This window comes from Andrographis paniculata, unplaced genomic scaffold (assembly GCF_009805555.1).
Source record: "Andrographis paniculata isolate CXL003 unplaced genomic scaffold, ASM980555v1 Contig45END, whole genome shotgun sequence".
NCBI classification, from domain to species: domain Eukaryota; kingdom Viridiplantae; phylum Streptophyta; class Magnoliopsida; order Lamiales; family Acanthaceae; genus Andrographis; species Andrographis paniculata.
The window spans coordinates 4,105,927-4,132,571 of record NW_026137579.1 but is presented as its reverse complement, the minus strand read 5'-3'; the positions used below and the strand labels follow the sequence as shown (position 1 = coordinate 4,132,571).

The following is a 26,645-nucleotide window of genomic DNA, read 5'->3' as shown; positions in this document are numbered from 1 at the left end:
GAGGACCTTGTGGACGGTTACCGTAACCGCCCAGACGACGTTTCAAAACGTTTCGTTGTGGGCGGTTGCTGGTGACGGTTCTGAAACATTTTCTTGAAGGAATATTTAAGAATTTAGATTTATTCTGGAAAGGCATCTTCAATCATCTTCAAACGACAGCTAAGTCAGTGATTCGGGGATCATCATTTAAATTTTCAGTTTTTTATTTTCTAATTTATTTTCTGTACCGTACAGTGTTTGGAGATTCATAATCTCAAGCACTAATTATATCAAATTCGAAGATAATTTCCTATTTTCGGGTTTTACTTTTTATTGTTGAAAAAATACATCAACAAATTGGCAACCACAGTGGGAGAAATGCAAAATTGATGATCCTACGTCAACATAGAATTTTATACGATTGAGGTCTGGCCGAATCATCAGAAAAATCCATATGGCAGGTTCACAACCTCAAGAGTCTTCAACACCGGTAGGAGAAACAATTTCACCACATGCTATGTCGAATGCAGGGGAAGCACCACAAGTACCTACCGATTGGATATCTTATATTCAACAATTGAACAATCAGCAAATTTTGGTCATGCAAAACATGTTGCGTGAGCAGCAAAACCTCATGTTGCGTGAGCAACAGAATCTCATGTAGAACATGTTAGATCAAGCTTTATCAAGGGTTACTCTTCAACCCACTCACACGCCACCAGGAATATTACCATCAAGAATGCAAGCAGATTTCGCTAGGCCATCATACGTTGACAGTACATTGCCAAGCGCCACAACGTTCAACCGAACAGATAGGGGAAAGACTCCTCTAACTTTTCCAAATAATGTTCCTTTAGGACCAAGATTGATAATACTCAGCCGAATATCGTAAGGGAAGAGAGATTGGGGGGACAAGCTCATAATCTCATTCCAGCCGAGCCAACTGTTCCCAGAGAAGAAAGATTAGGAGATCAAATTCATAATCTCATCCCAGCCGAGCCAGCCTTCTCTAGGGAAGATTATGTTCCACCCAGGGTAGATCCGAAGGATATCGCTCAAGTTTTGCGGGTGTATTTCGGAATGAACCCGAAAACGGTGAACCGACCGGCGTATCAAAGGCCATTTCCAGAGAGAATCATCAATGAGTATCCTCTCCCAAGGAATTATCGACCGCCAGACTTTCATGTTTTCTCAGGAGAAGACGGATCCTCCACAATAGAGCATGTGGGTCGGTTCACAGCACAGTTAGGAGAGGTCAGTAATAACCCTTTTTATAAACTGCAACTATTTGGTCTGTCTCTTACCAGGACAGCTTTTTCGTAGTTTGTCGATCTACCACCTGTACAAATACAAACCTGGGAAGGTTTGGAAACGGCCTTTCATGCAAGGTTCTTTAATCCTCTTCCAACAGTCTCACTCACAGACCTTCTGAAGATCAGGCAAATGCCGGAGGAGACCGCTTACAAATTCATAGAGCGGATGCGATTAATGAATGGACGTTGCCCGACAATCGTTGAGGAGAGCGAGATGACCAATTTGGTGGTCCGAAATATGCATACACAACTGCGGGAGGCTTTAACGGCCCACGAAGTTCAAGATCTGGCCAGTTTAGCATCCAAGACAGGGAGATTAGAATCATTTTTCAGAGAAAATGATCACGACTTCTGTCATGGGGGAGGTGCTGAAGAAATGATAGTGCAAGATCGACGAACACGCAAGCCAGCACCAGTCCGCGATAAATGGAGGTCGGTTACAACGTAGCCTCGAAAGATGGAGGTCGGATCTGAGGCTGACGTGGCCTCGGATGACGGCCTGCAAACTCCTAAACATCATGAGAAATGACGCTTAGGAGTCTTGCAGATGAGGCAAGTTGTTACACACAAAAATAATAATAATAATAATAATAATAATAATAATAATAATAATAATAATAGAAGGATCTTAAAGGAAGTTAGGACACGAAGTCCGGCGGAAAAGGAGAAAATATGCACTCAGGTCGGTTGGTCTACGGTCGGTTGGTCCAGTCAGTTGGTCCGCAGTCGGATAAGCAGGTCTTGGTCCTCGGTCGGATAGGCAGGTCGGAAGGTCCGCAGTCGGATAGGCAGGTCGGAAGGTTTGCAGTCGGATGGGATGGTTTGCAGTCGGTTGGTTCGCAGTCGGTTGGTCCGCCATCGGTTGAGTCGGCCAATACGGAGTTTGAACCAAACAAATGTCTGTTAATTAGTCGTCTAATTAAGTGAACAGTAGTTCAGTCGCTTGATTGGGGCGACCATTGAATCGTCTTGAGAAATCATATGTTGGTCACTTGATGGGGCGACCAATAAGTCGTTTGGTCTAGCGACCAGTTAGTCTCTGGAATGGTCGGTCGGGCCAGTTGAGTTCTGGAATTGGTAGAATCGTTTGGCGAGACGGTGTAAGACACGTGTCGACAGAGGAGGACCTTGTGGACGGTTGCCGTAACCGTCCAGACGACGTTTCAAAATGTTTCGTTATGAGCGATTGACGGCGGTTGCTGGCGACGGTTCTGAAACGTTTTCTTGAAGAAATATTTAAGGATTTGGATTTAATCTTCAAGCATCTTCAAACGACAGCAAAGTCTGTGATTCGAGGATCATCATTTAAATTTTCAGTCTTTTATTTTCTAGTTTATTTTCTGTATGTACAATGTTTATAAATTACTAATCTCAAACACTAATTATATCAAATTCGAAGATAATTTTCTATTTTCGGATTTTACTTTTTATTGTTAAAAAAAATACATCAACAATATCTAAATTAAAATACTATTTTAAATACAAATTTAAATTCAAATCAACTCTCTACTTCAATTAATTTCAAAATTATAAAAAAATAACCTTTATTGTCCAAATGTTTAAAATTAATTTTTATATAATATTTTAGGAGTTTATTTGTATTTAATTTTTTGTTTTAATGTTAACTAATTTTTTTGAAAAATAAAAAAGAAAATATTTTCACAAAATTTTTACTTCAACGGAATAAAAATTGAAAAACGTAGTAATTTAAATAGACTTTTAATTTTTAAAAAAATGAATAATAAAGATAAAATAATAAAAATATTCTAATCATAAATTTTAATTTTTATTCACTTTTTTTCATATCAATACATATATTACAATTTTATTTAAAAAATAAGAGTAATAGAAAAAAAAATTAATTTAAAATTTGATACTAATTCCCACAAGCAACAGCCTTATAAATTGGCAAAATATAAAAAATATAAAAATGATAAACAGAGGACTTTCTCAATCAAACCATTGCTTTGCTCTAAACATATTTCACTTTCGGTGTCTTTCCTTATCTGTATTCGTGCACGTAATATATTAAATACATGTTCGATTTATGATTTATCTTTAATATGAGATTACGCAAGCTGAGCAGAGCAGACTGCAGCTCAGCTTGATCACTATCAGCATCAATCAATTATTGTTGGATTTGTCTCTGGCCTGCAGCTCCCACCCTCTTCCTTGGCATGGCTATAACCTTTACTACTATGCTGTAGTGCTGTAGTTAGTTCGGGTTAGGTAATTGGGTAAAGGTTTGGTTCTAGTGATAACGCGCCGCCGTCAGCCTTTATACTATTCTCTAAACATTTTATTTTTATTTTTATCTTCCATTGGTTCAAGTCGAGATATGATACATGTTTGTAGAGATCGACCCAATCCCCACTTTCTGATAAAAAAGGAAAAGCAATACTAAAAATCTAAGGAATAACCGCTTTGCCTTTGCCCGCAGCTACGTAGCCGGCTAGCCGTTCGGATTTTGGGTCGGATTCGGATCTACCTACCATCAGGGTAGAAGGAATGGATGCGGAGGCTGGTAGTGGTCAGGCTGAGACTAAGCGTGAGCGTGAGCGTGAGCGTGAGCCTGATCCATCCAACTTGAGATCTAGTACGCAGGAGGAGGATGATAAGCAGCTGATGGGGTCTCAGGCAGCAAACAACACCAGCGGCGCGGGGGGCAGATCCGGAAGATGCCTGTGCCTGTGCCCGTTGGTTGCTGCTGCTGTGGTTATGGGGGTGGGCCTGTTGTTCCTCGTACTGGGTTTGACCGTTTTCAAGGCTAGGCGCCCCACCACTAGCGTCGACTCGGTCTCCCTCTCCCACCTGGACGCCTCCTTGGATTTAGCGAGTCTGAGAGTGAACCTGAACGTCACGCTGGACATCGGCCTCGCCGTTGGCAACCCCAACAGGGTGGGCTTCAGGTACTCCCGCAGCACTGCCTTCCTCAGGTACAGAGGCAACAACGTTGGTGAGGTCCCCGTCCCCGACGGCAAGATTGGGGCCCGCGAGACCCGCCCTTTGAACCTCACCCTCACTTTAATGGCGGATCGCCTGCTCTCCAACTCTGCTCTGTACTCCGACATCACTTCCGGTACTTTGCCCTTTCAAACTCACATCAGAATCGCCGGCCGAGTGCGGATGCTGTTCAAAATTCATGTCGTTACCTACACCACTTGCGATCTGCAAATCGAGCTCGCCGATCGGGCTCTCTCTCAGCAGAAATGCCGTTACAAGACCAAATTATAGTTCCACATATGTATAACTATCTATCTCCGTAATCGTTTGATTTTGCTGTCAACTGAGATGTTTTGGATTGCAGCTGTGTGTGTACATTTTGACACGTTTTGTTTTTCCCGTGTCCATCTCTCTCTCGATTTCCTTATATATATATATACACACACAGCTCGCATGCCCAATGTTCTACACAACGGGTTGTTCTGTGCCCAATCAAAAGTGATAATCGGTATAGACATTTTTTTTACAATTTTATTCGATAACATATTCTTCAAAATCGTTTTATTTCTATAATACATAAATATATTTATTATGTTATATGTTTCTATTTTTTTTATAAATAAATTGATGTTATTCATAATAAATGTATATTTTTATTTATTTGTATATAAAATTTTATTCTTTATAAAATAATAATTATACATAAATTTTATTAAAATATAAGTTTTAAAATATTTAAATATATAAATTAACTTTATAATCATAAAATTATTTTTACTAAAACTATTAACAACACTATTCACGTAAAAATAATAATACTCTCTCCGTTTCAAATACCATGTCCACGTTGCCGTTTCTGTCCGTCCTACGTACCATGTCACTTTCCTTTTTTGGAAAATGATTACACACTTTAATCTCATTTTAAATTTTTAAATTTTATTTTTTTAATTTTAATTAAACTAATTAGTTATTTTAATCTTAATTTATAATTATTTATATTATAGGATAATTATTTTCACTAATACATTCTTAATTATCTACTAATTACACCCTTCCTAAAGTACCGTATCTACTATATCCAAAAATACCGTGTCTACTATATATCATATCACGATATCTGGGACATAGGAGTAATATAGTATCACAACGCACTAAACTTTATTATCTTAAATATTATCACTAATCAAACATGTCAATGGAAGCAAAATGGAAGAACTAAGATATTAGTAAATAGGTTTGTACAAAATGAAAAGTTGTTGGAAATATTAAAAAATATATTTATATATATATTATATATCCTCATTATTGTTATTATATTAATTATACAATTCTTTATACTCAAAATAAAAATATGTTCTTCAAAACCATTCCTAATGTGATATGATATATACAAAAAAAATTGTATTATTTTTAATAAATATAAAATTTGTACAAATTATATTTGATTAAATTTAGAGCAAGTCATATTTTTTAAATGAGTGATTTGATTCTCTTTCTGAATCGATTTGTTTTTCAATTTGGATTTAGATGGCTTATTTGGACGATCTAAAATGATTTGATTTTCGGTTTGGCTTTCTCGGACTTTTAAAGGGTTTTGGCCTTTGTACGGGGAATTTGATTATCAACTTTGGATTTGATGTCGTACTTGACGGTCCAAAGGAATTTGGCTTCGGTTTGATTTGATGGACTTCAGAGAGCTTTGGTCTTTGTAAGGACAAATTATCGTCAATTTTGCATTTGAATTTTTTTTTTTTTTTTTTTTTTTAGATTTGGGGGTTTGATCTTTGAGGAGGAAAATTTGTTGTTCCATAACCTTTTTGACAATGTGTCATTTGACTTTTGGATCCAACATGACTGGATTTGATGATTCGGTGAAAAACACAACGAACGCCTTGAAGTTCTAGGATGAACTTTGGAGGCTCCTTTAACCGATTCAAGTCAATGACTTTCGATAAAGAAGTGCACGACAAACATTGTAAAGAGAGTCCAGGGATTTACTTTTTTATTTAAATTCTCGATATAACTTCGACGCATCAATTCACATTTAATTTTCATAAAAAAAATATTTTTTTCCAATATATATCATATTTAATTTAATTTAATCATTAAATAGAGATTTGAGCGAAAATAAATTGATAATTGATTAAGGCTCATAAACTATATATATATATGTATGTATATATATATAGATTGAACAATCTTAAACAATAAACAAAATGAGTGTGTTTGTTTTTTGTTTTGTAAAATTGTTGAAAATGAATTTTTTTTAACGTGAGATACAGAGATAGAATTGCGTAGAAAATATAAAAATAATGAAGATGTATAGTGTATTGATTTTTTTTTTTTGAGAAAATATGTAAGAGTTAAAAAGAAAAAAAAAAAAAAAAAAAAGAAAAGAAACAAAGCCAATGTAACTAACCATTATTATATTTGATTGTAGTTTGAAATTAATTTAAATTGAGGTATTGATTAGTATTAATTTTAGTTTGAAATAATAAAAGAAGAAACTGTATATACAAGCACAATGTATTGAATATATTACTTTCATTCGCCCACTTTTTTATGTCAAACTTTTATTTTGTCACTCCCACCTTATTTGTTATAATTCATATTTTAAATTTCATCATTTATAATTTTATTAATTTTAATTAAACTATTTAGTTATAATTTTAATTTATAATTATTTTTTTATTAATATATATATTTTTATTTCTTACTTTGATTCTGGTGTCTATTGTAAAATGAGCGAAAAAAGTGAAACATAGTACATTTTTATTTGAATGATGATAATTTTAAATTTAAATTTGATTAAAAAAATTATTCCTAGTACTTTTTTACAAAATATAATAGTATTAAAATTATTTATTTAAATTAAAATTTAAAATCTAAAGATTTATCTATTTTTAATTTAAAACCAAATTATTGAACCTTTACAATTTTTCAATAAAAACGTTAATTTTTTAAACTCCATGGTAAACTAACTTAATTTACTTTATTCTAAAAAATACTCCCTTCGTCCACAAAAAAAGTATACAATTACTTTTGGCGCGGTGTTTAAAAAATAATAGTATTTTAATTATAGTGGGTAGTTAAAAGTAGTGTAATGACATTTTTGCCCTTGCTTTTTGGTGTAAAAGTAATGATGTGATGTAAAGTAGGGGTATTTGTGGAAAAAATTAAGGTATTTAATGAAATGTTTACTTTGTAATTGGACGTCCCAAAATAGAATCATGTATACTTTCTAGCCGGACGGAGGGAGTATTATTATTGATAATACGAGAATCCGCAGTTATTTTTCAGGTGCGTTCTGGATAAATCCCGGTCGAACTTAATAACCTACCTATCGGTTGTGATAACTCCAAATATGAACATATTTCTCGCTTGATAAAACTACGTATTACTTGAATTTCTGTATAAAAACTATTACAATTTATGACATACTTTATTGATCTATCTAGCTTGGCATGATCCAAAGTTGGGTTGTTGAGATTATTAACAATTTTTGTCATTTTAAGCAGTGTTTTGGATCCAAAAAGCTAAGACAGATGAAACTAACGATAAGTCATTTCCGCTCACAAGCGATGATCCCATCACTAAGAAAAACTAAGGTAAGAGAGGCAAGCGGTAGCTTCCACCGCTCGCGAGCAACACTCCAGCATTCAGGCCAGCGACCAGACACCCACCGCAGGGAAGCGACAACACTTAACTCAAATATTGCCGAAGTGTTCCAACTGCAGCCGTACAGCCACTCCACTACCAGCCAGCACAAGCAAGCCCGCTGATGCCCTCCAGCCATCCGGCAAGCGAGGAAGATCTGCGCCCTTACAAGTCTCCGCAAGCAAAGCGAGCACCTGGGAGTTATGGCTAGCAACTGCTTCAACAGAATAATCGTCATCAACTGCCTAACTGCTTAGCGGTAGAAACCACTTTGTAACTGTTTGCAACCGCTACTTCTATCTGCTATAAATAGAGCCAGATATCTATATGTAAAATATACTTCGAGAGGAGTATATTAGTAATTACTTTCGTGCACTCTAGTTGTTGTTCTGTTTCCCGAGAGCTCCAACCCTATAAGGGAGTTCTCTACATAAATGGCCAAGGGAGTTGAAACTCCTCTTCTCCCTTGGCCATCGCTTCACTGCTTACTTAGTTTAGTTTATCGTTTTAATTACAGTTTTGTAGAATTAAAATTTCCAGCTTTGCTAGTAAGTAATGAAATATCATTCAATTTTTCATTATCACTTCTTCCACCCATTTTCACATTTATATAAACCCTAATTGTCACAAACATATTCAAGGTAGTTCAACGTAGTTAAGTACTAGGGAGCCTTGTCAACCTACTTAACTACTAGTTTAAATTCAATTTTGATTAAAAAGAGGTAACAAAAAAGTAAAGCCACTAATGAGGCAGAATTTGAGATAATTAATGGGGCATAGACGGTGGTCTATTGGGTTACAGAAACTCCTAGTGACAGTAGGGTTTCATGAGGTCTATACTCGATTTAAATTTACGATTTAAAATCCTTGTGTTCGACCTAAAAATTCACAAGTCAAAGAGTATAAATAATTATGATAACAATTCAGGGTCTACAACCACAAATTTTACTATATCTGATCGCTTTTTATAATTCACTACATCTCAATCTTCGAGTGAAAATTCTCTGTGGCTATATACATATACCATCAAAATCTTAGTTACGAGGTGCTCCAGGTAAATCTTCATCGAACCTAATAGTATGCAAATTAGACTTGAAATATTACATTATACAAATTATGTGTGACAAGCAAAAGACAAGTCACAAACCGTGGGACAAACAAGACCTAAAAACATCGAAATTTGAACCCATACTCTCACGGTCACAAATCTATCTATTATAAAAATTATTAGTTGATACTAACAATTGCTCTTCCATATATACACATATTCATATATAGTAGATTTATAGGACCGAATTAAATTATTTCTATTCATTGCTTAAACTTTATTGCTATGAACAATTTAGTATGATTTTAGCTATCAAAATAAGAAAGATCATGGTATCCGCCTGGCGCATTGAGACCGAGATCTCGATAGTCAGGTTTGCCAACAAATATAAATGATATGGTATATTGAGGCAGGTGAATTAATGAGGAAATGTACGGTCTGTCATATCATACGATACAGAAATACAAGAAACCTGCTAGATCAAGCTCGAGACGTGAATACATGCGATATTTGTCAATTAATTACAATGCCTTTTAAGGGGAAGAAGTAACACACATAACGGATCGATTAATGTTGTTTGCTTTGTGAATTATTAATTACTCCATATTTCTTGTGTCCATAACAGAACAGTAAGCTTATATGCCCGCTAATTTCATTGAACGAAAGCCTTGCTTAGCAACAAAGGCTCTGTAACGATTACACGCAGCACAAGTCGTCGGCAGCAAGTAAAATGGGGAGAGATGGGAGCAAGAGACGGAGGAGGAAGAACCCCCAAATCAAAGCCCTTGATGCCCCCCCAAGTACAAGCACTAGGACGACAAGGACTATCAAGCGGAAATTTGATGATGCTGCGGCGGCGGCGGCGGCAACACCCGTCTCAAAATTAGCCAAACAAGTTTGGAAGGTATGCACACATGAGCATGAGTACCGACTACCGACCATCACTGGACATTCTTAGTTTCTTACATCCATATACATGCTTATTATGCTGCCCGCACGCTCTCATCACTCATAATAATAATAATAATAATAATAATAATGTTGCTTTGCATGAACTGAATACGGTGCAGGGCAGAAACAGCCCAAGATATGGACGTCGCTCCACGGATTCATGCGGTGAGTAAACTTAGCCGTCCAACATCTCACCCAGCCTGTAGCCTTAATTTTCATGATGGGTCCATCATTAACTACCACTACTACGCATTTCTGTTTGCTGGCCTTGGCAGTACTGATCTGGAAATCTAGCCATGGTGAACACCATAAGCAGGATGGTGGTACTGGTGATGTTGAAATTACAATATAATTAGTTTCTCCTACTTTTATTCCAGATTTTTCAAATGATAAAACTACTCATTTACTGCATCTAATTATTCCTTCCACATTAATGATTCTGTCTCTTTCTCCTTTTAATTGGTATTCACAGGCAAAGCATTGATCTTGCCGGAGAAGCATACTCTAGAGCTTGTTCTTGACACGCTACAAAGGTGAATAACTTTCAGCAGCATTGAATATCCTATTCCGTAATACTCTGGTAGGCTAGGTCAGTGTACAGGTGAATAACTTTCAACACAGCTTCTGCAATTAAATATATACACAAATTTGTTTTAGGCTTAATGGGATGGATAATCGCATTGTTCTTGAAATGCATTTCAGGAGAGATACATACGAAATATTTGCTGAACCAGTAAATCCGGATGAGGTTTGCTTCCGCTCATCTTTAATTTGCTGCATCTCCATCACCCACGTACTTTGGCATTTTCTAGCTCAACTATTAACTCTGGTATCGTCCTCTACTAATATTGTATATATATATATATATATCTATATATGTGCTGTAGGTTGAGGATTACTATAAAATAATTAAAGAGCCCATGGACTTTGGGACAATGAGGGCAAAACTTCACGAAGGGATGTATGAGAATCTCGAGCAATTTGAGGTTGGTTTGCTTCGGCCTATTCAATATAGATAGATCTACACAACATTTTACAGAGTTCCTATTAACTACACCAACATAGAAATTAGAACCAATAGCCTAACGTTTGGCTACACTGCAGCGAGATGTGTTTCTGATACCAGAAAATGCAATGCATTTCAACTCCTCAGGCACCACTTATTTTCGACAGGTGTGTGCTTCTGTCTACTTTGGACTAGCAGGCAATATATATATATATATATATACTTATATAAGTGGACCAGTTTCCCGGCACACATATATATATTCTCTAGTTGATCATAATGGCGGTGGTTCACATGGACGTCAAACAGGCTCGTGCCATGCATGAATTAGCTAAGAAGGTCTTTGAAGCCCTTAGAGTGGATCCTGAAAATTTTGTAATGGAATTTTCGGGGGCTCGGAGAAGATCTATGAGAAAGGCGTTAGGCGAGTCCAAGGATTCAAGACCGCCAGCAGCGGCAATGGATGAAGCAAGGGACGCTTTTCCCAAGGAGACCCCCACATTCCGAAGAAGCAGCGGCATCAGAAGGACCGCTGGGTGCTCAGCCGAGACATCACCCACTGCCCTGGCCCATCATCACCATGCTAATTGCTCCGACAGCAACTTATTGTTCGCCACCGCCACGGGTAATTCAGGCTAGTGCTAGCTAGCTCCAAAGATCTAAAAAGTCTTTCGGGTTAACTAAATTACTTGGTTTCCTAAGCAAAATCCTGGCCATCACATATAAGCAGGGCGCAGAGATGGCCGAGTGTCGAGCTCCCAAGGAGCGGACGATAGGCGTTCCACATACAGAATGGGTCAGCGGAGGTCATCCTTGTTTAAGCACGCGGTCGACTCAACCGCATCTTTCCCACACACTTGCAATCAGCTAGTATCGGTATGCATGCATGCGCCCTTCATATATTTTCTATTTAATTTACTTAAAATTTGTATTGCATTCATCACTATCTCGGTGATCGTATCCAGACTGACTGTTGCACTAAATGTACTTGTCACGCACGCACGCACGCACAGATTAATCAAGTAGACATAATTAGCTACAGGAGTAGCTTGATGTCATTTGTCAAGGGTTTAGGACCCACTGCACAAATGATTGCATGGCGGAAGCTGGTGAGTGAACGCGCATCATTTGCCGGAAAGCAGTCTGCGAAATGTCATCAAAGACAGAGCGAGGAATCCCTTTGTTCGGAAGCAACTACGCATAGGGCTATGTATGAATTGTATCCCGGCAAGCGCCAATTCTTCACGGAGGGCAACAAAGCTGATTCGACCGGAGGAGGAGGAGGAGAAGAAGCAAAAGCAAAAGAAAAAGCAAAAGGAGAAGGTGACCTCCCAGAAAAACAAGAACAAAAAATTGATGCTACTGCATTGACGACAACTCGCAACAAAATTAGAAGGGGTTTCAAATACGCAGGCAAGTCAGATCATGATGCTAATAGTGTCAGGCCAGTTATATTAGCTTTGGAAAGTAGTCATTCAAAGGGTGGAGCTGCTGAGAATAGATCGAAGAACAGGAAAAGCAGCACAACGCTCCCGTGGAACGTCAGCCCGACCCCCACCCCGAGCCTGAGCCAGAGCCAGAGCCAGGGGGATTCAGTGGGGCAATTGCAATTAAAAGAGGAGGCAGCGTTAGCAATGAGGCCTGCACCTGCAGCAGACCCCTCAGCGACATTAACCACCTCCCAGTTCACATTCAACCTTTCTTTCTTAAAGGCAAGGTTGGATCAGATGAACGGGCTTGTTGTTGGAGCAGGTGGTGAGCGACTAAAGAAGGGGCCTTCATCCGACAAATTAAGTATCGTAGGAGGCGGCGAGGTAGAGGTTCGACCGAGTAGAGAAAGCGGGCCCGCTCAACAGCAAGCTACAGCAATCATTGCAGGCTAGGTGCACGGCCGTCCGCACATATGAACCTCACCTAAAGTTTCTCCGACCCTCCGTATCGCCTTCTTTTTCTCCGCATCACATTATTTTTTTCTATTTCAATAAAAAATTCATATATATTCATATTTAGATTAAAATTATTTATTTTATAAATTAAAGTTAAATAAAAATCTATCAATAATAAGAACTTTGTAGAGAAACTTAAGGATTCAGTTAACATATTATTGACATGAAACAGTGTGAGCCTAGAGTCTCTCTCTATAATATAGAGTATTCTCACCTTTTGAAAATATCACAATGTTCATAATGACAGTGTTTCATATGTAGATCAGTTTGATTAAATTGAATTACTAAATTATGTGTTTTATATTCCTTTTTTGTTTTTGTATTGTGTTATTTTTTTAAAAATTGATATCATTGAAAGACTGCAAGATTAGAAACATATTGTCGGTAGAATTGCAAGAATCGGTCCTTGTGAGTGTCTTTTATGAGATCCAAAAACTTAAAAAAATTTTATTTTCATAAATCAATTTTCAACTGTGAATATTGCATATTGAGGAAATAGAAAAGGATGATCAACTTGAGAGAGAAATCGAAATAAGCAAAAGTTGAAACTAATGCATGGACAATTGTAGTGACATTTCTTGGTGGAGCATACTATTGCATGACATTCATTGGTAATGCAACAAGAATCATATGGATTTACTTTATGAAGCATTTCAACTTTTTAGGAAGTGAAAAGTTATGATTAAAAATTAAACAAAACTCAAGTTAAAGTTTCTAAGATATAATAACGTCATAAAATATGAATTATCATATCATATATATATATATATAATATTATTGGAGCTCATTGTGGGGTCCATTCATACAAAAAGCTTGAATTTCTAGCAATTTTGTATTTTTTTTAAAATAATTTGATTGGTCTTTATTTTTGATTGGTGGTTATAAAAATATAAATTATATATAATAATTGTTATATATATTTATTTTAATGATTATTTTTAAATGTATATATATTATTATAAGAGTTCATCGTAGAGTTCACTTATATGTAATGCAATTGTATTTAATGGTTATTTTTATATACTTAATACATTAATAGAATTGTAATAATTTAATAATATATTTTCTAATATGTTAATATATAAATAATATTATAAATGTAGAGATAGATTTTAATTGTATATGTATAAGTTGTAAATTATAATTTTACATCGGATATTTTTGTATGCTTATAAATTTAATTATATATAAATTTATCTTATCTTATCATATTAATATATGTAGATTCCAACTTATATAAAATTTGAATTCTTAGTATTTTTACATTTTTTATTTAATTTTCATTGATTATAATATTTAATATATAGAGTATATATTTAATATATATGTTTTAAAATAATGTGCATCATATATAATAATTATTTGTATAGATATTTTTGTAATTATTTTTTTTAAATATATATTTACATGTGAGATAGATGTAGTTTATTATAACATTAATTTTATTTTGCATAGGTATTGTAATAAATTTATTTATATATATAATTTTAATTATATCATATATCATAATTATATGCATATTTAATTGGCATGCGTGCAAGCATGTATGTAATGATGAAAATGGGAGCTTTTTCTTTGGGGAAACCGAAGGGTGTTTTTTTGGAAATAACTAACAGAAATTTGAAGCGTTTCTTATTTTAATTATGCAAGTATTTTTCGCGTGTGTGTATATATAAGATAACCTATAGCCCTATTTCTTTTGAACGTGTCACGCCACTGTCCGCTGAATCTTCTTTTTCTCCGCTTGGATCTTAGACGTCGATATGGAATTCTCCGGTTGAATGGCCAAGCCGTTGCTGTCCGCCGGCGAGGATTCCGTGCCGATCATGTTCTTGCACGTCGGTGTTGTTCGGTGGAGGAGTACCACGTGTATCCGGACGAGAGCATCTTTCGAGCGCTGCCGCCGGTGATACCTGCTGCTGTTGTTGGAATCAATTGATGATCATATCATCGCTGAGAGGAGTCTTCTACCTTGATTAAATCAAGAAGATGAACAAATAGAAAGTATTTTGTAGTATGATCTCCGCACTGCTTCTAACGGCATGGTCGTTTTCAGATTTGTTGCTTCTGTAGTTGCACTATAGTAATAGACGATGGATTTGATGATTTATATTTTGCGGTTTTTTGTATTGTTTAATTAATTGTAGTCTTATAGTGGTTTGATTTGTTAGGATTATGACTCAATTTATGCGTATTGATTCTTTAATCTCCTGTTGTCTTCACCCTAAATGACATATACGGCCGTAGGAATTACATTTTCCTATAGGTGAGGAGAGAAGATTATATAAAAAGATTATTTGGGAAGAAGTAAAAAGAAGGTGGGAAGTAGAGAAATAGAAAAAGATAAAGAAGAGAATGACCAGGGCTAAGCGGAAAGAAGGAAATAGAAATAGAGAGAATGAGTTGAGGAATGGACTAAAAAACAAGTTGAAAGTGGAGATGAAGGCGGAGATGAAAGATTGTTGTCGGTATGTTAATTAACTAGGATTTTGAGCTATTATTTTTTTTATTAGTGTATTTCAAATTTAAATTTTATAATATATTTTATTGTGTTATTGTTATATACAATGTGTGAAAAAATTATATAAACAAATATTTTAAAATAATTTTTTAATTATTATATCATAATTATTTATTCTATTTTATTACCGTCAAATTATGTTATGAAACAAATCTTCTAAAAAATGTTAACATAATTTCAATTAAGAAATCAAAAATTTTAAAAACAAAAATAAATTTACTGACCTTTTTTAAAATATTATTTTAGCAATATAAACAATTTAATTCTCATAGCATACAATTAGAGAAATAATTATATATCTTTAGTGTTTTGTAAATTTAAAATTGTAATTATTATTATTATTATTATTTCCTACTTAAATCAAAGCTATACAAATAATTGTGTTAGCTTATTTTCTTGAATTTAAAAGTGTTAAATGTAAATAGAAAAAATATTGTAAATATAGAATTGAAGTTTGTTTTTGTTTATGAGATGTAGTTAGAAAGTTGATATTGATAATATATTTCATAAAATATTATTATAAGTAAAAGAATAATATAATTTGTTAAAGATTTTTCAATTTGATATATGTTTTTTAAAATTTGAATAGATTATTTTATTTGTCTTTTTATTTTTTAAATTTTAGTCAGTCTTATTTATTTAATTATTATTTTTTATAAAATATTTTATTCTTAAATTTATGAAACTATTAAAATATTTGTATAATAATAAAAAATAAATAAAAAAAACTTGAATAGTGTTAGTGTATTTTGAAATAGAGAAAATTGGAAAAAAAAAAAAAAAACTTTCGTATGTAGGTCCAATTATTATTTTCAAACATTATTTATTTATTTTTGCAATTTAGAAGATTATGTGTACTTCGAATATAATTTTTGTCATTCGGTGCCAAAAAACGCACTGACGTCTTTATTGTATGACCAACATATACGTGGATATTGTCGCCCACGTGGTCTTCAGACAAGTAACGTAAAATTATAATTTAAAAAAATAATAATTTATTTACAATTTCAACTTTGCTCGATTAGATCAAATTGCAAATAACATATTTGGATTTTGGTCCAATTGGACCAAATTGAAAAAAAAAATTAAAAAAAAAGGCTAAAACAAATTATTTTTCCATCTGGAGGGCAAATATAATGTCAGGAGTACATATAATGTCTTACATTACAAAAATGAGAAAAAAGATAATTTCACATCACCTGTCCAACAACCACGCGAGCGATAACATAGCAACGGCGACATCCATGATATGCACCGGTCATACCATGAAGGTGCATGTGACAGTCATGTGCGTTTTTTCGGAGATGGAGAGTAAAAATTAATATCCGAAATATACATAATGTCATGGGAAAAAAAAATTGTTTGAAACTAATAATTGAGCCTAATTCTAAATACAAAATATTTTTTGAAATTTTTCCTTTAAAATAAATGGCAAAAATTCATATAGATTATTAATATTGCAATTTTTTTTTTTAAGTTAAATGCATTGTGTTTGGCACGGGCCTTCCCACTAGCATATATATGTATATATATATATTTGAATTCAACGTGGATGCCATCCTTGAAAAAAACATGAAGTTTTAGCTATTTTGAATTTTTTTTCTTCCTTTTTCATTATTATACAATTGGATTGGCTATTGCAAATAGTAAATTTTTATTTTATTTAAATAATATGTGAGACATACCCAATGATTATTTATATATATATATATATTTTTAATTGTTGTTTTCATATATATATATATACTATATTAAATTATTTATTTCATAATATACAAAAAATCATATGTGATGTGATGTAATTGTAATTTTACTATTTCTAATTAGTTTTTGTATTGAAAGAAATGTAGTTATAATTAATAGTTATTTTTAAATATGTGCTACATTAAAAAAAATAATATATATATATATGTAGTATCTTTATATGTATATAGTAGATATATATATATATATATAAAATTATAATTTACAACTTACACATATACAATTAAAATTCATCTCTACATTTATAATATTATTTATATATTTTCATATTAGAAAAAATATTATTAAAATTATTGCCATTCTATTAATATATTAGGGTGTGTTTGTTTGAAGGATTTTGGAGGATTTCTACTATTTATCTAATTTTTTCTCTCCAAAAACATCAAATCAAACACCTATTTTTCATTTTTTATATTATACTAAAAAAACAATTTTACATTCAAAACATCACATCAACACCTATTTATATCACATCATACAACTATTCAAATTCAAAATTTTAACTATTCAAATCCCAATCCAAAATCCAAACCCCCAAACAAGTATATAAAAATAAACATTAAATACGATTACATTACATATAATTTTTAATATTTTTAAAAAAATATATACAACAATTATAATATATGACTCATATTTTATACCAACCAATCAAAAGTGATGACCAATCAAATTATTTTTTAAAAATAATATAAAATTGCTAGAAATTCAAGCTTTTGCATAAGTATATCACACAATGAGCTATTATAATAATATATATAAGATATAAGATAAGATATAAGATATATAATTTAATTTTTGTTTATTTAATTTAATATATATTTTTGATTAATTTAAAGTGATTTAGTATAGTGAAGTATTAATTTAAAATTTAAATATAAATTTATATACAAAATTAATATTGCCTCTGTCTCATAAGAACAGTAACCTGAGTTTTTTTTATGTTAATATTTGAATATTAATAATTATATTAATATGTAGTATAAATTTAAAAAAAATATAAAATAATTTCTATTAGTCTCTTATAATACAAATACAATAACACTTGTGGAGTAAATTACACAAATATGAATATACTTTTAATATTAAACACAAATGATATTCTTTTATGGGACGAAAATAGTATTACAATTTTGTTATTCGTTAATGTTATCGTGCGTAGCACGGGCTTACCACTAGTTAAAGTTTAAAGAGTATTGCGTTAGTATTCAAATATTATACTTTTTTATTTGGGACATCCAACAACTATTGTCTTATTTTTTTTTTTTAAATACAAATTTTATATTTTTACCCTTCATTCATTTATTATTTTTCATCTCTTACCCTTCAGATCACCTAAATCTAGTTTACATAATATTAAATTCAACTAAAAAAAATAATATAAAAACTTCAAATTCAGTAAAAAAAAAAAAAAAAAGAAAAAGAAAAAAAGAAAACGATGTATCACAATAGAGAGTGCGTGTTTTTTTAGCTCTTTAAAAATATCTCAAAGTAATAAAAATTCTGAAAATAACAAACAAACCACTGTCTCGGAGTCGTCTCTCTCTCTCTCTGCTAACATTTGGTTAGGCCTCTCATCCTCTACGGTTTCTGTACCTTCGCTACTTTGCACTTTGCACACAAAACCTTCTCCTCCCCCTTTCTTCTCTCTCCCTCTTCCTCCGCCGGTGGCTAAACCCTTGCAAAGTATTTGGTTGAGACGGTATGTCTGGGCTTTACAATCCCAACTTCTCCCCTGCGAGGGCTGCTTCTCCCCAGATTAGAAGCGCCCCAGATGTTGACAGGTGCGATTCCTCCCCATTTCTATTCTTCCCGATGCTCTCTCTCTCTCTCTCTCTTTTCTTCTTTCTTTTCGTATTCCTGTGCTTCCTCTTGTAAAGTACTTCTGATCGATCTCTACCCCCCTCTCTCTCTTCCCTTTCCATCTTTTAAACAAATTTTAGCAACCAGTATTTGTCAGAGCTGCTGGCTGAGTATCAAAAGCTGGGCCCTTTTATGCAAGTGCTTCCGATCTCTACCAGGCTCCTGAATCAAGGTTCAATATTTCCCCGTTATATTCAGCTTCCAGTCTCTACTTTAGATCTAGGCTTTATGTTGGTTTCTTGCTTCTTAACTAGGGGTTAATCATTCGGGTAATGGATGCTGCTCGTCATCTATTAGATGGTTTTGTTGGATCCATTTCTTTTATTCCGTGCAAAAGCTAGTAGTTGCTTCCCTCCTCTTATATTATATGCTACAATTCATTCAGCGATGTGAACTCATGGCTTCGAAATTTAGAACATACTCAAGTTATTCCCCAGTGATTGCGAATGAGATGAGTGAGCTACGGCTGTGCAGGTTGTCTTTTCAATGCTGTGCTCCCTGCCTCCATCGCAGTGCGTCAATTGGTGTGGTACCAATGTTTGGCCTATCATGTACTTGCTCGGCATTTACATTAGCATTGCACCATCTGGTTCAAGATTTATTTTCATAAATAGGGAGTATATAAGATCCAAAACATGCACATTTCTTGTATTGGTTCAATAGGAACCTTCGTGGGGAAGAAGCGGTTCTTTACCATTAATGGTAGGATGGACGGCTAAGCCATTTCTTCCTTGGTGCATTACATATTGATGTTACCTATTTCTAATTCCAATGTAGAATTTTACTTTATGCTAATATTTGTGTGGTTTGGTACTTTGGTTTGTCTTTTGATGATTTTCTGTGTTAGGCAATTATTACATCTTCAATTATAATTGCATTGCGCACTTTGTCTTTCTTAGAGATCTTACGGGTCACTGGAATGGTACCGAATCAAGGCTTCGGTGAACTTGAGCGACTAAGGCATAGAAGTCCCAGTCCAATGGCTTCATCAAATTTTTTACCTAGTGTTGCTGGGACAGGATTACCTGGCTGGAACGGACTTCCTCATGAGGTAGCTATTTTACCTGTCTGCTTAGCTCTTTGGTATCATTTGTAACATACTTCATTGTTCTTTATCTCGTGATTTTCTTTAGATATATTTACTAAGCATGCGGTGGATGTGAGGTAGCAATGCACCTTGACAGCTACTAGCTAGTATTTCTATGCTGCTTGCAAGCTATAATCATGTGTAATTTGGCAATGGTATCCTTCAAACTGGCTCTGCTTAGAACCTGTATTAAATCTAGTTCTGTGGTTAACCTCAAGACTGGATCTGAGCACAACTCATTTCCTCATATTTTCTACAGAGAATAAATTGAGGAAATTGGGTGCTTGCATGATGATTTGTGACACCCTTGGATCCATCTGATTGTGTAAACTTGGTCTCCTACTGGTACCGCTGCTGATTTGCTTCTTGTGTGCATTTTACCTGCTGTGGTCTATGATATTGTGCTTGAACTCAGTTTGGGGTGTGCTACTACATTTGCTTGGGCTATTCTCTCTTTATAATTTTGGAAGCCAAAAAAGTAGGTGGTCACATAAAAGTCTTATTTTTGCATAGGTAGGCTATAAGATGCTGTTTGAATAATAATGCAATCATTGTTTCTCCTGGTTTTATATTTAATTTCGTAGAAACTTGTTGATCTTCTTTATCAATGGCAGAGACTTAGTGGGCCTCCTGGGATGACAATGGACTGGCAAGGAGCACCAGCAAGCCCCAGTTCATTCACAGTCAAAAGGATTTTGCGGTTAGAAATTCCTGTGGATGTATATCCAAATGTACGATTATTTATAAGCTTGCTGTCTACTGACTTTTGTTGATAGATTATAATCAGCTTTCAGGTGTCTCTCTTTTTCTTTAGCTCCCCTGAATGAGTATTTTCTGGTGTCATAGTTCAATTTTGTTGGGCGCCTTTTGGGGCCTAGAGGGAATTCGTTGAAAAGGGTTGAAGCCACTACTGGATGCCGTGTATATATCAGAGGAAGAGGTTCAATAAAGGATCCAGATAAGGTATTCTGATCTTTTAGTTTTCTTATGTCTTTTTAGGATTAATACAAAGAAAATAAATGAACCACTTGCAAGTCAGCTTCAAATTATGCTAATGGAGTTTACCATGATTGTATTGATGAGTACATATCAATATTTTGCACATCTGTCAATGTCAGGAGGAGAGTCTACGAGGACGACCTGGCTATGAGCACCTTAACGAGCCACTTCATATACTAATTGAGGCTGATTTACCAGCAAACATTGTTGACATCAAACTTAAGCATGCACAGGAGATCATTGAAGAATTGCTAAAGCCTGTGGTATGCACCTCAGTGACTCAGTAATTTTCTTGCTTTCTTTTGAAGAGAAATTGAGCAATCCATTGACTCAGACTGTCAATTCTGCAAAGATAAAATTTCAAAGTAGATATAACTCACCAATTCCTAATGTGATGCTATTTTGGTTGAAATTAAAGAATAAACTTTGCCCAGCTATGTTCTTTCATTGGATCAAAGTGGGTATAAGTAATGGTGTTTTTCTCATATCATCGATACCTTCTTGGGGAGTTATCCAAACATGTGGATGCTGCTATCGATACTGTACCTGAACTAAAAGTTGAAGCATCCAAAATCCTGAGTGGTATGAGTTACTGATTGACATTTTCGCATTTCTACAGGATGAGTCTCAGGATTATATTAAGAGACAGCAGCTGCGTGAACTAGCCATGTTAAATTCCAACTTTAGGGAAGAGAGCCCTGGACCGAGTGGGAGCGTCTCTCCATTCAATACTACTGGAATGAAACGTGCAAAAACAGGACGTTGAGATATTATGTCAGTATAATATCTGAAGATATTCACTTATGCGATTGGAGAGTCATACGTGTCTATCCGTTCAAAGCACATGATAACCTTGCCTTGTTGATAAGAAATAGGTAAAAGCATCTTTGTGGCTGAGCATCTGTTTCCTGATCTAGTGAAAAAGTTTACGGACAGGACTGGACTGGGGAATGGGCTTGTGTGTTGTTATTGAGTTTTATTTTTTGGAGAGAGAGAGAGAGAGAGAGAGAGAGAGAGAGAGAGAGAGAGAGCAATTTAGAGGGCAGGCATTGGTCACAGCATACATACTCCAATTTAAGCTAGGCATTGGTGGTGCGAGCACTTGAGAAGGCCCTCGTTGCATTGATTCTTGTGTCGGTAATGTTGTTGTTTGGTAGAAGGTAGTTTTTTACTTAGATTAGCATAAAATTGGAATTTGTGGCTACAGCAGCGCGCCCCTATTTTATGAGAGTAAAGTGGGTATTTTACGCGGTATCCTCCTCGTAACTCTGGAGTTGGAAGTTGAAGCCCGCTCGTAAATTGATGTGCCCCCTGTCCTGTGTGAGTGGCCCTCCCCTCCCATCCCCTCCCAGTAGATGAGAAGCGCATACAAGGGTAAGAAATGGTAATGCTACGCTCTCCCTGGTTACCCTCCCTCTGACCAATTGCCTAACCAAACCAAACACGCTCAAAAACCAATTTCCTTGGTTCCTCTTCTTCCCTGCATCTCAGACTCAAGAGTGTTGGAACTTCATCTCTCTCTCTCTCTCTCTCTCTCTCTCTCTCTCTCTCTCTCTCTCTCCACACTTAGTAGTCATCCGAGGTCTGCATTTTACAGTATTTTCTAAAATTGACCAAGTTGATAATAAGGCAATTTACTTGTTGACCTCCTTGCAATGGGACATATTCAAACAAGTGTGAATAGTTCTTTAGTTGCCGCTGCTGATGTCTCTTCAATGATAATTTGCTTCTTCCTACTCGTTGAACGGAGAACTGTTGATGCCCCTAAAAGCTGGGGAAAATGGAGCTTCCAATTGGTCCTTTCATGAAGCCCGACAACAGAACGTCAGGCTGTGGATAGAGCACACAGAACACACCTCAAGGTTTAATTATCAAATAAGTGTTGCTTTGTATTATGTTTGGCCCTGGCTGCCCTTTGTTTCGCAGCAAATACAGGTGCTGCTTGCTTTGATGACTGACTCTGGAAACGGAAGGGGAGATGAACATCACAGGGCAGCATAAAGGAGCAACAGAAACAGTAGCAGCAAATCCCCCAGAGATAAAATCTTATTGAATCCAATCTAATTCACAGTTTTGAAATCAACAATTTGACTTGACTGAAAGTGTTTTGCACCCCGAACAAAGACAGGTATCAGTTTCTGAATACAGACACCAACGCACACACACATCCAGGTATTATTTCATATGGAATACAATTGTGACACTTCTGTGAGCAGAGACACAGAAAATTACTCTCCCTTCACACAGAAAATTATGACACAATTGCCTTGCCTTGCCTTGCCTTGTCTACCCTCATCTGAGATGGTTTAGTATTTCGGGTACCAGAACATACCTTTAATGCCCTCAGGATCAGGTTCAAAACCGAGATTCCGATAAAACTCCACAACTGCATGCAAGGGCAATAAACACAGTGAACTCAAAGGGTCTTTAAGTAAAATGCTCATATTTTCTATGCCAAGCAAAAATTGCACGACCGCTCATATATGGATACGCATCTCATAGTTGATCTTACCTTGGCTGTCTGCAAAGAGTGAGATGTTACCAATATCCCGCTGCAAAAGAGCCCTTATAAGCTTCTCAATTAGGGCCTTACCAAGTCCTTGACCCTAAATCACCATCACATTCATCAAATTGAACTACATGATGCTGATGCCTATAGGAATGGTTAGAACAGGTATTGAACTTCTAATTTCCTGTCATTTGGATCAGTCCAACCAACATGGAGACAAAATACTATATTACTGTTACTAACTCAAATTACTATACAACCAGGTAAAATTTTGCTATTATATAGTTTCAGCTGATGACTTTCAATAGTACTCAAAAGTACCTGGTATGAAGGATCAACAAGTACATCCCAAATTGTAGCATTGAAAGCATGATCTGATGTAGCTCGAGCCATTCCAATCAGCTTCTTTTGGCCATTTCCCTCTGCCAAGTAACTTGAAGTACACTAAGATGTCCGTCACTTAGTTTACTAATAAATATATCACTAGCTATTGCATAGATTAGTTTAGTAGTTTCAAGATAAATGACGAGTGTAAATATTTAGTGTAGGGTTAAAATTACATTTTTAACCAGGAAAAGTACTGTCACTAACCACCTTCCCCCGCAGACTTGCTTATGGAGTGCAAAGTTGCAACTAAGTAGCTATTTCTCAGAGCTGCTGCTAGCTTTGACAGTGGCCTCCGAGGCCAACCAACCTATTGCATAAATTATTGCGTTAACTTTATTTAAAAATAAATACAACTAAATTTTATGAAACCTAGCACCCAAAAGAAACTAAAAATATCTGGAATGTGTACCTAAGGACACTAACTATTCAAGGAACACATTGATACTAATAATTTCTGGTTCAGCACACAAGCAATATTGCAATAATGCTGAAAGTCCAACATGCCCCAAGTCCACTAAAAGTCTAAAACAACTAAACTTTATACTAATATTCATTCTTCCTACTGCAAGACCGAGGTCTGCATCCAGAAAGAAATATAGTGTTTTTCCGGTATCTATTCTATTTCTAGCAAGGATGGAAATCATTTCCAGAATCGACAACATACCTACCTAAGCCAGAATAGGGGACTGAGTGCACATCATATGCTATATCTGTGTAGGTTTATCTACTGCAAGACATCTCACAAAGAGTGACACTGTAGGAGGATCATATAGCCTAGAAATTTGGAATTATGGAAATTTATAAAAAAAAAATTAAAGTGCACCTCATGGAATTCAAAAACTTTCGTCACCTATACTCTCTATGAATTCAAAGAGATGGACAGAAAAAGTAGTGAGCTTTAATTACCTTATCACATAAAGCTTGGAGATCATATACATCAACATTCCCACCAGATGAAAATATAATCTGTTCGACTGTGCCATCAGGTCTTGTTCTCTCAACAAGAACAAATTCCTCGGGAAAGGGCACCTCCTCCTCAGCAGTGGAAGCTGGTTCTATTACTTGTGCTGTATTGTTTTTTAAAATCCTGCAGCAGAAAAGTGTCAAGTTGCTGATCATCCACTTGATGACTTCAAAATACAGTATATCTAAGTTAGAGTCCCTGAATTAATGAGCTAATGTACTATTTTTTATTTTTTTATTTATTTTTTAATCCTGACATAATAGAAGGTGTAGTAGGATTAGAATTATTCCACCGAAAGTAGGTTGACATTTACAATAGATACTTCCAATTTACCCAGATCTAATGGATTCCCAAAATCCAGCCTTCAATTTACGAATCTTTTGGTTCCTGCTGCCTGCAAGAAAAATAAAAGGAAAGGAAAGCACAGGAGAGTATATGGAACGATACAAGAATCCAGAAAAACAGCAGAAAAATCAAATTCACAGTCGATTGAGCTCGGAGGATCCAACTATTTTTCAAAGCATAACATGCAGCTTGTTCGTCCGCTGCTTCTCCGTACCATTTCAGCTCCCACGTTATCAAAATCGGGCGTCACTCAGTGACGGGACAAAATGTTTAAATCGAGGATGCTAGGACATATCACATTATTATTCCTTTTCCTCTAGAATAGTCAAAACTTGAATGATAAGGAAAGCGACGAAGTGTGCTGGAACCCTAGTGACCGGTCGTCAGTCACCGGGATCTCAATTAAAAGTAAAGATATTTTAAAGGTGTTAGTTACGTTACAGGAGGGGGAGCAGGGGAGGTCGGCATACGAACCTCTGGGAAGAGCCAGCGCGGGAGTGGAGGGGAAATCAAGAGAAACGAGTGGAGGGCCACTGCAACTAGTGAATAACACAGAAAAAGAATTATTTACGAGACAAGAGGCACTTGGAGATGAAGAGGGATAGACTCACAGATTGAGAGCAGAGGATAACAGAAGAGCGGACATGTTTCTGTTTCGGCGGCGGCGAGGAGGGGGGCGGCGTAATTAGTCCAGATAATGAAGATTTTTCGAGGGAGCTTTCGTCTTTTTCTTTTTAGAAATTAAAGGGCGCACTGTAGTCCAGAGAATGAGATATGAAACGCACCCCCTCCCCGGTTATATCGCTGGTTAGTCGTTCCGAGTTCAAGTAACACCCGTACCATTCCGTACCATATTTGGAATTGGAACGTAAACCTACCACTGCCACACACTGACCCCCGGCTCTCTATCCAACTACGGGCTGGGCCAGAGGCCTACTTTCTCTTTTTCTTTTTAAAAAAAAGTAATCAACTAAAAACACACTGCCGGGAGTTTGTGATATGCTATTTGTCTTACAAGCATTTTCCATGTCCAACAATATTTTCTTACCGTATGTTGATATACGATAAATCCAAATATTTAAATACCAGAATATAAATACACAGGAAAATAAATAAAGGATAAGACTTCGATCATGAGTGACAAAGAAATATAAAAATAATGAAGGAGTATAGTGTATTAATTTTAAAAAAAAATTAAAAAAAAAATAATAGAAAGAATAAAGCAAAAAAGATACTTTAAGTTATCTTACAAAATAAACACACCCAAGAAAAAATAATAATATTTTAATATTAACATAAAATAAGAATAAAATAGCATAAAATTCCAACGTGATTTTTTGAATTTTTCATAGTTCTAAAATTC

The 26,645-nt window shown here is 35.1% G+C and overlaps 4 protein-coding genes across 7 annotated transcripts; 3 read left to right on the top strand and 1 right to left on the bottom strand.

The window, feature by feature from the left end:
• The first annotated feature begins 3,405 nt into the window (after positions 1 to 3,405).
• LOC127251909 (uncharacterized) lies at positions 3,406 to 4,738 on the top strand. The gene is made up of 2 exons (XM_051275858.1): positions 3,406 to 3,521; positions 3,733 to 4,738. Exon 2 carries the CDS (start codon positions 3,801 to 3,803, stop codon positions 4,524 to 4,526), a length of 726 nt encoding a protein of 241 aa, XP_051131815.1. The 5' UTR covers positions 3,406 to 3,521; positions 3,733 to 3,800; the 3' UTR covers positions 4,527 to 4,738.
• A 4,932-nt stretch (positions 4,739 to 9,670) lies between these two features.
• Positions 9,671 to 12,780, top strand: LOC127251584 (uncharacterized). Its single transcript, XM_051275322.1, has 10 exons — positions 9,671 to 9,844; positions 10,011 to 10,056; positions 10,167 to 10,220; positions 10,364 to 10,424; positions 10,549 to 10,639; positions 10,779 to 10,877; positions 10,996 to 11,064; positions 11,168 to 11,522; positions 11,628 to 11,773; positions 11,863 to 12,780. Exons 1-10 carry the CDS (start codon positions 9,671 to 9,673, stop codon positions 12,778 to 12,780), a joined length of 2,013 nt encoding a protein of 670 aa, XP_051131279.1.
• Positions 12,781 to 18,640: 5,860 nt separating this feature from the next.
• Positions 18,641 to 21,939, top strand: LOC127251633 (KH domain-containing protein At3g08620). The gene is made up of 7 exons (XM_051275405.1): positions 18,641 to 18,912; positions 19,072 to 19,163; positions 19,891 to 20,042; positions 20,693 to 20,809; positions 20,925 to 21,041; positions 21,197 to 21,340; positions 21,697 to 21,939. The coding sequence occupies exons 1-7, from the start codon at positions 18,833 to 18,835 to the stop codon at positions 21,841 to 21,843; spliced, it is 849 nt and encodes a 282-aa protein (XP_051131362.1). The 5' UTR covers positions 18,641 to 18,832; the 3' UTR covers positions 21,844 to 21,939.
• Positions 21,940 to 23,095: 1,156 nt separating this feature from the next.
• On the bottom strand, positions 23,096 to 26,156 carry LOC127251634 (histone acetyltransferase TAP1). Of its 4 annotated transcripts, none has more exons than XM_051275407.1 (8): positions 25,894 to 26,124; positions 25,757 to 25,821; positions 25,271 to 25,331; positions 24,880 to 25,060; positions 24,181 to 24,280; positions 23,908 to 24,008; positions 23,590 to 23,683; positions 23,096 to 23,463 (listed from the first exon to the last, which is right to left on the bottom strand). In XM_051275407.1, exons 1-8 carry the CDS (start codon positions 25,926 to 25,928, stop codon positions 23,384 to 23,386), a joined length of 717 nt encoding a protein of 238 aa, XP_051131364.1. In that variant the 5' UTR covers positions 25,929 to 26,124; the 3' UTR covers positions 23,096 to 23,383. The 4 variants fall into 4 exon arrangements, with proteins under 4 accessions (XP_051131364.1, XP_051131365.1, XP_051131363.1 ...); XM_051275408.1 differs by having other exon boundaries at positions 24,178 to 24,280; positions 25,757 to 25,815; XM_051275406.1 differs by having other exon boundaries at positions 24,178 to 24,280; positions 25,894 to 26,119.
• Positions 26,157 to 26,645: the final 489 nt, after the last annotated feature.

Excerpts from the sequence above, each read along its gene's own strand:
- LOC127251633 (XM_051275405.1), top strand. The coding sequence starts at position 18,833 with ATGTCTGGGCTTTACAATCCCAACTTCTCCCCTGCGAGGGCTGCTTCT. Across the intron at positions 19,164-19,890 it reads TACCAGGCTCCTGAATCAAG|AGATCTTACGGGTCACTGGA; the intron begins GTTCAATATTTC and ends TGTCTTTCTTAG. Across the intron at positions 21,341-21,696 it reads AAGAATTGCTAAAGCCTGTG|GATGAGTCTCAGGATTATAT; the intron begins GTATGCACCTCA and ends GCATTTCTACAG.
- LOC127251584 (XM_051275322.1), top strand. The coding sequence starts at position 9,671 with ATGGGGAGAGATGGGAGCAAGAGACGGAGGAGGAAGAACCCCCAAATC. Across the intron at positions 10,425-10,548 it reads GTTCTTGACACGCTACAAAG|GCTTAATGGGATGGATAATC; the intron begins GTGAATAACTTT and ends AATTTGTTTTAG. Across the intron at positions 10,640-10,778 it reads AACCAGTAAATCCGGATGAG|GTTGAGGATTACTATAAAAT; the intron begins GTTTGCTTCCGC and ends TATGTGCTGTAG.
- LOC127251634 (XM_051275406.1), bottom strand. The coding sequence starts at position 25,928 with ATGTCCGCTCTTCTGTTATCCTCTGCTCTCAATCT. Across the intron at positions 25,822-25,893 it reads TTATCCTCTGCTCTCAATCT|TTGCAGTGGCCCTCCACTCG; the intron begins GTGAGTCTATCC and ends GTTATTCACTAG. Across the intron at positions 24,281-24,879 it reads TCCAAGCTTTATGTGATAAG|GTTGGTTGGCCTCGGAGGCC; the intron begins GTAATTAAAGCT and ends TTTATGCAATAG.
- LOC127251909 (XM_051275858.1), top strand. The coding sequence starts at position 3,801 with ATGGATGCGGAGGCTGGTAGTGGTCAGGCTGAGACTAAGCGTGAGCGT.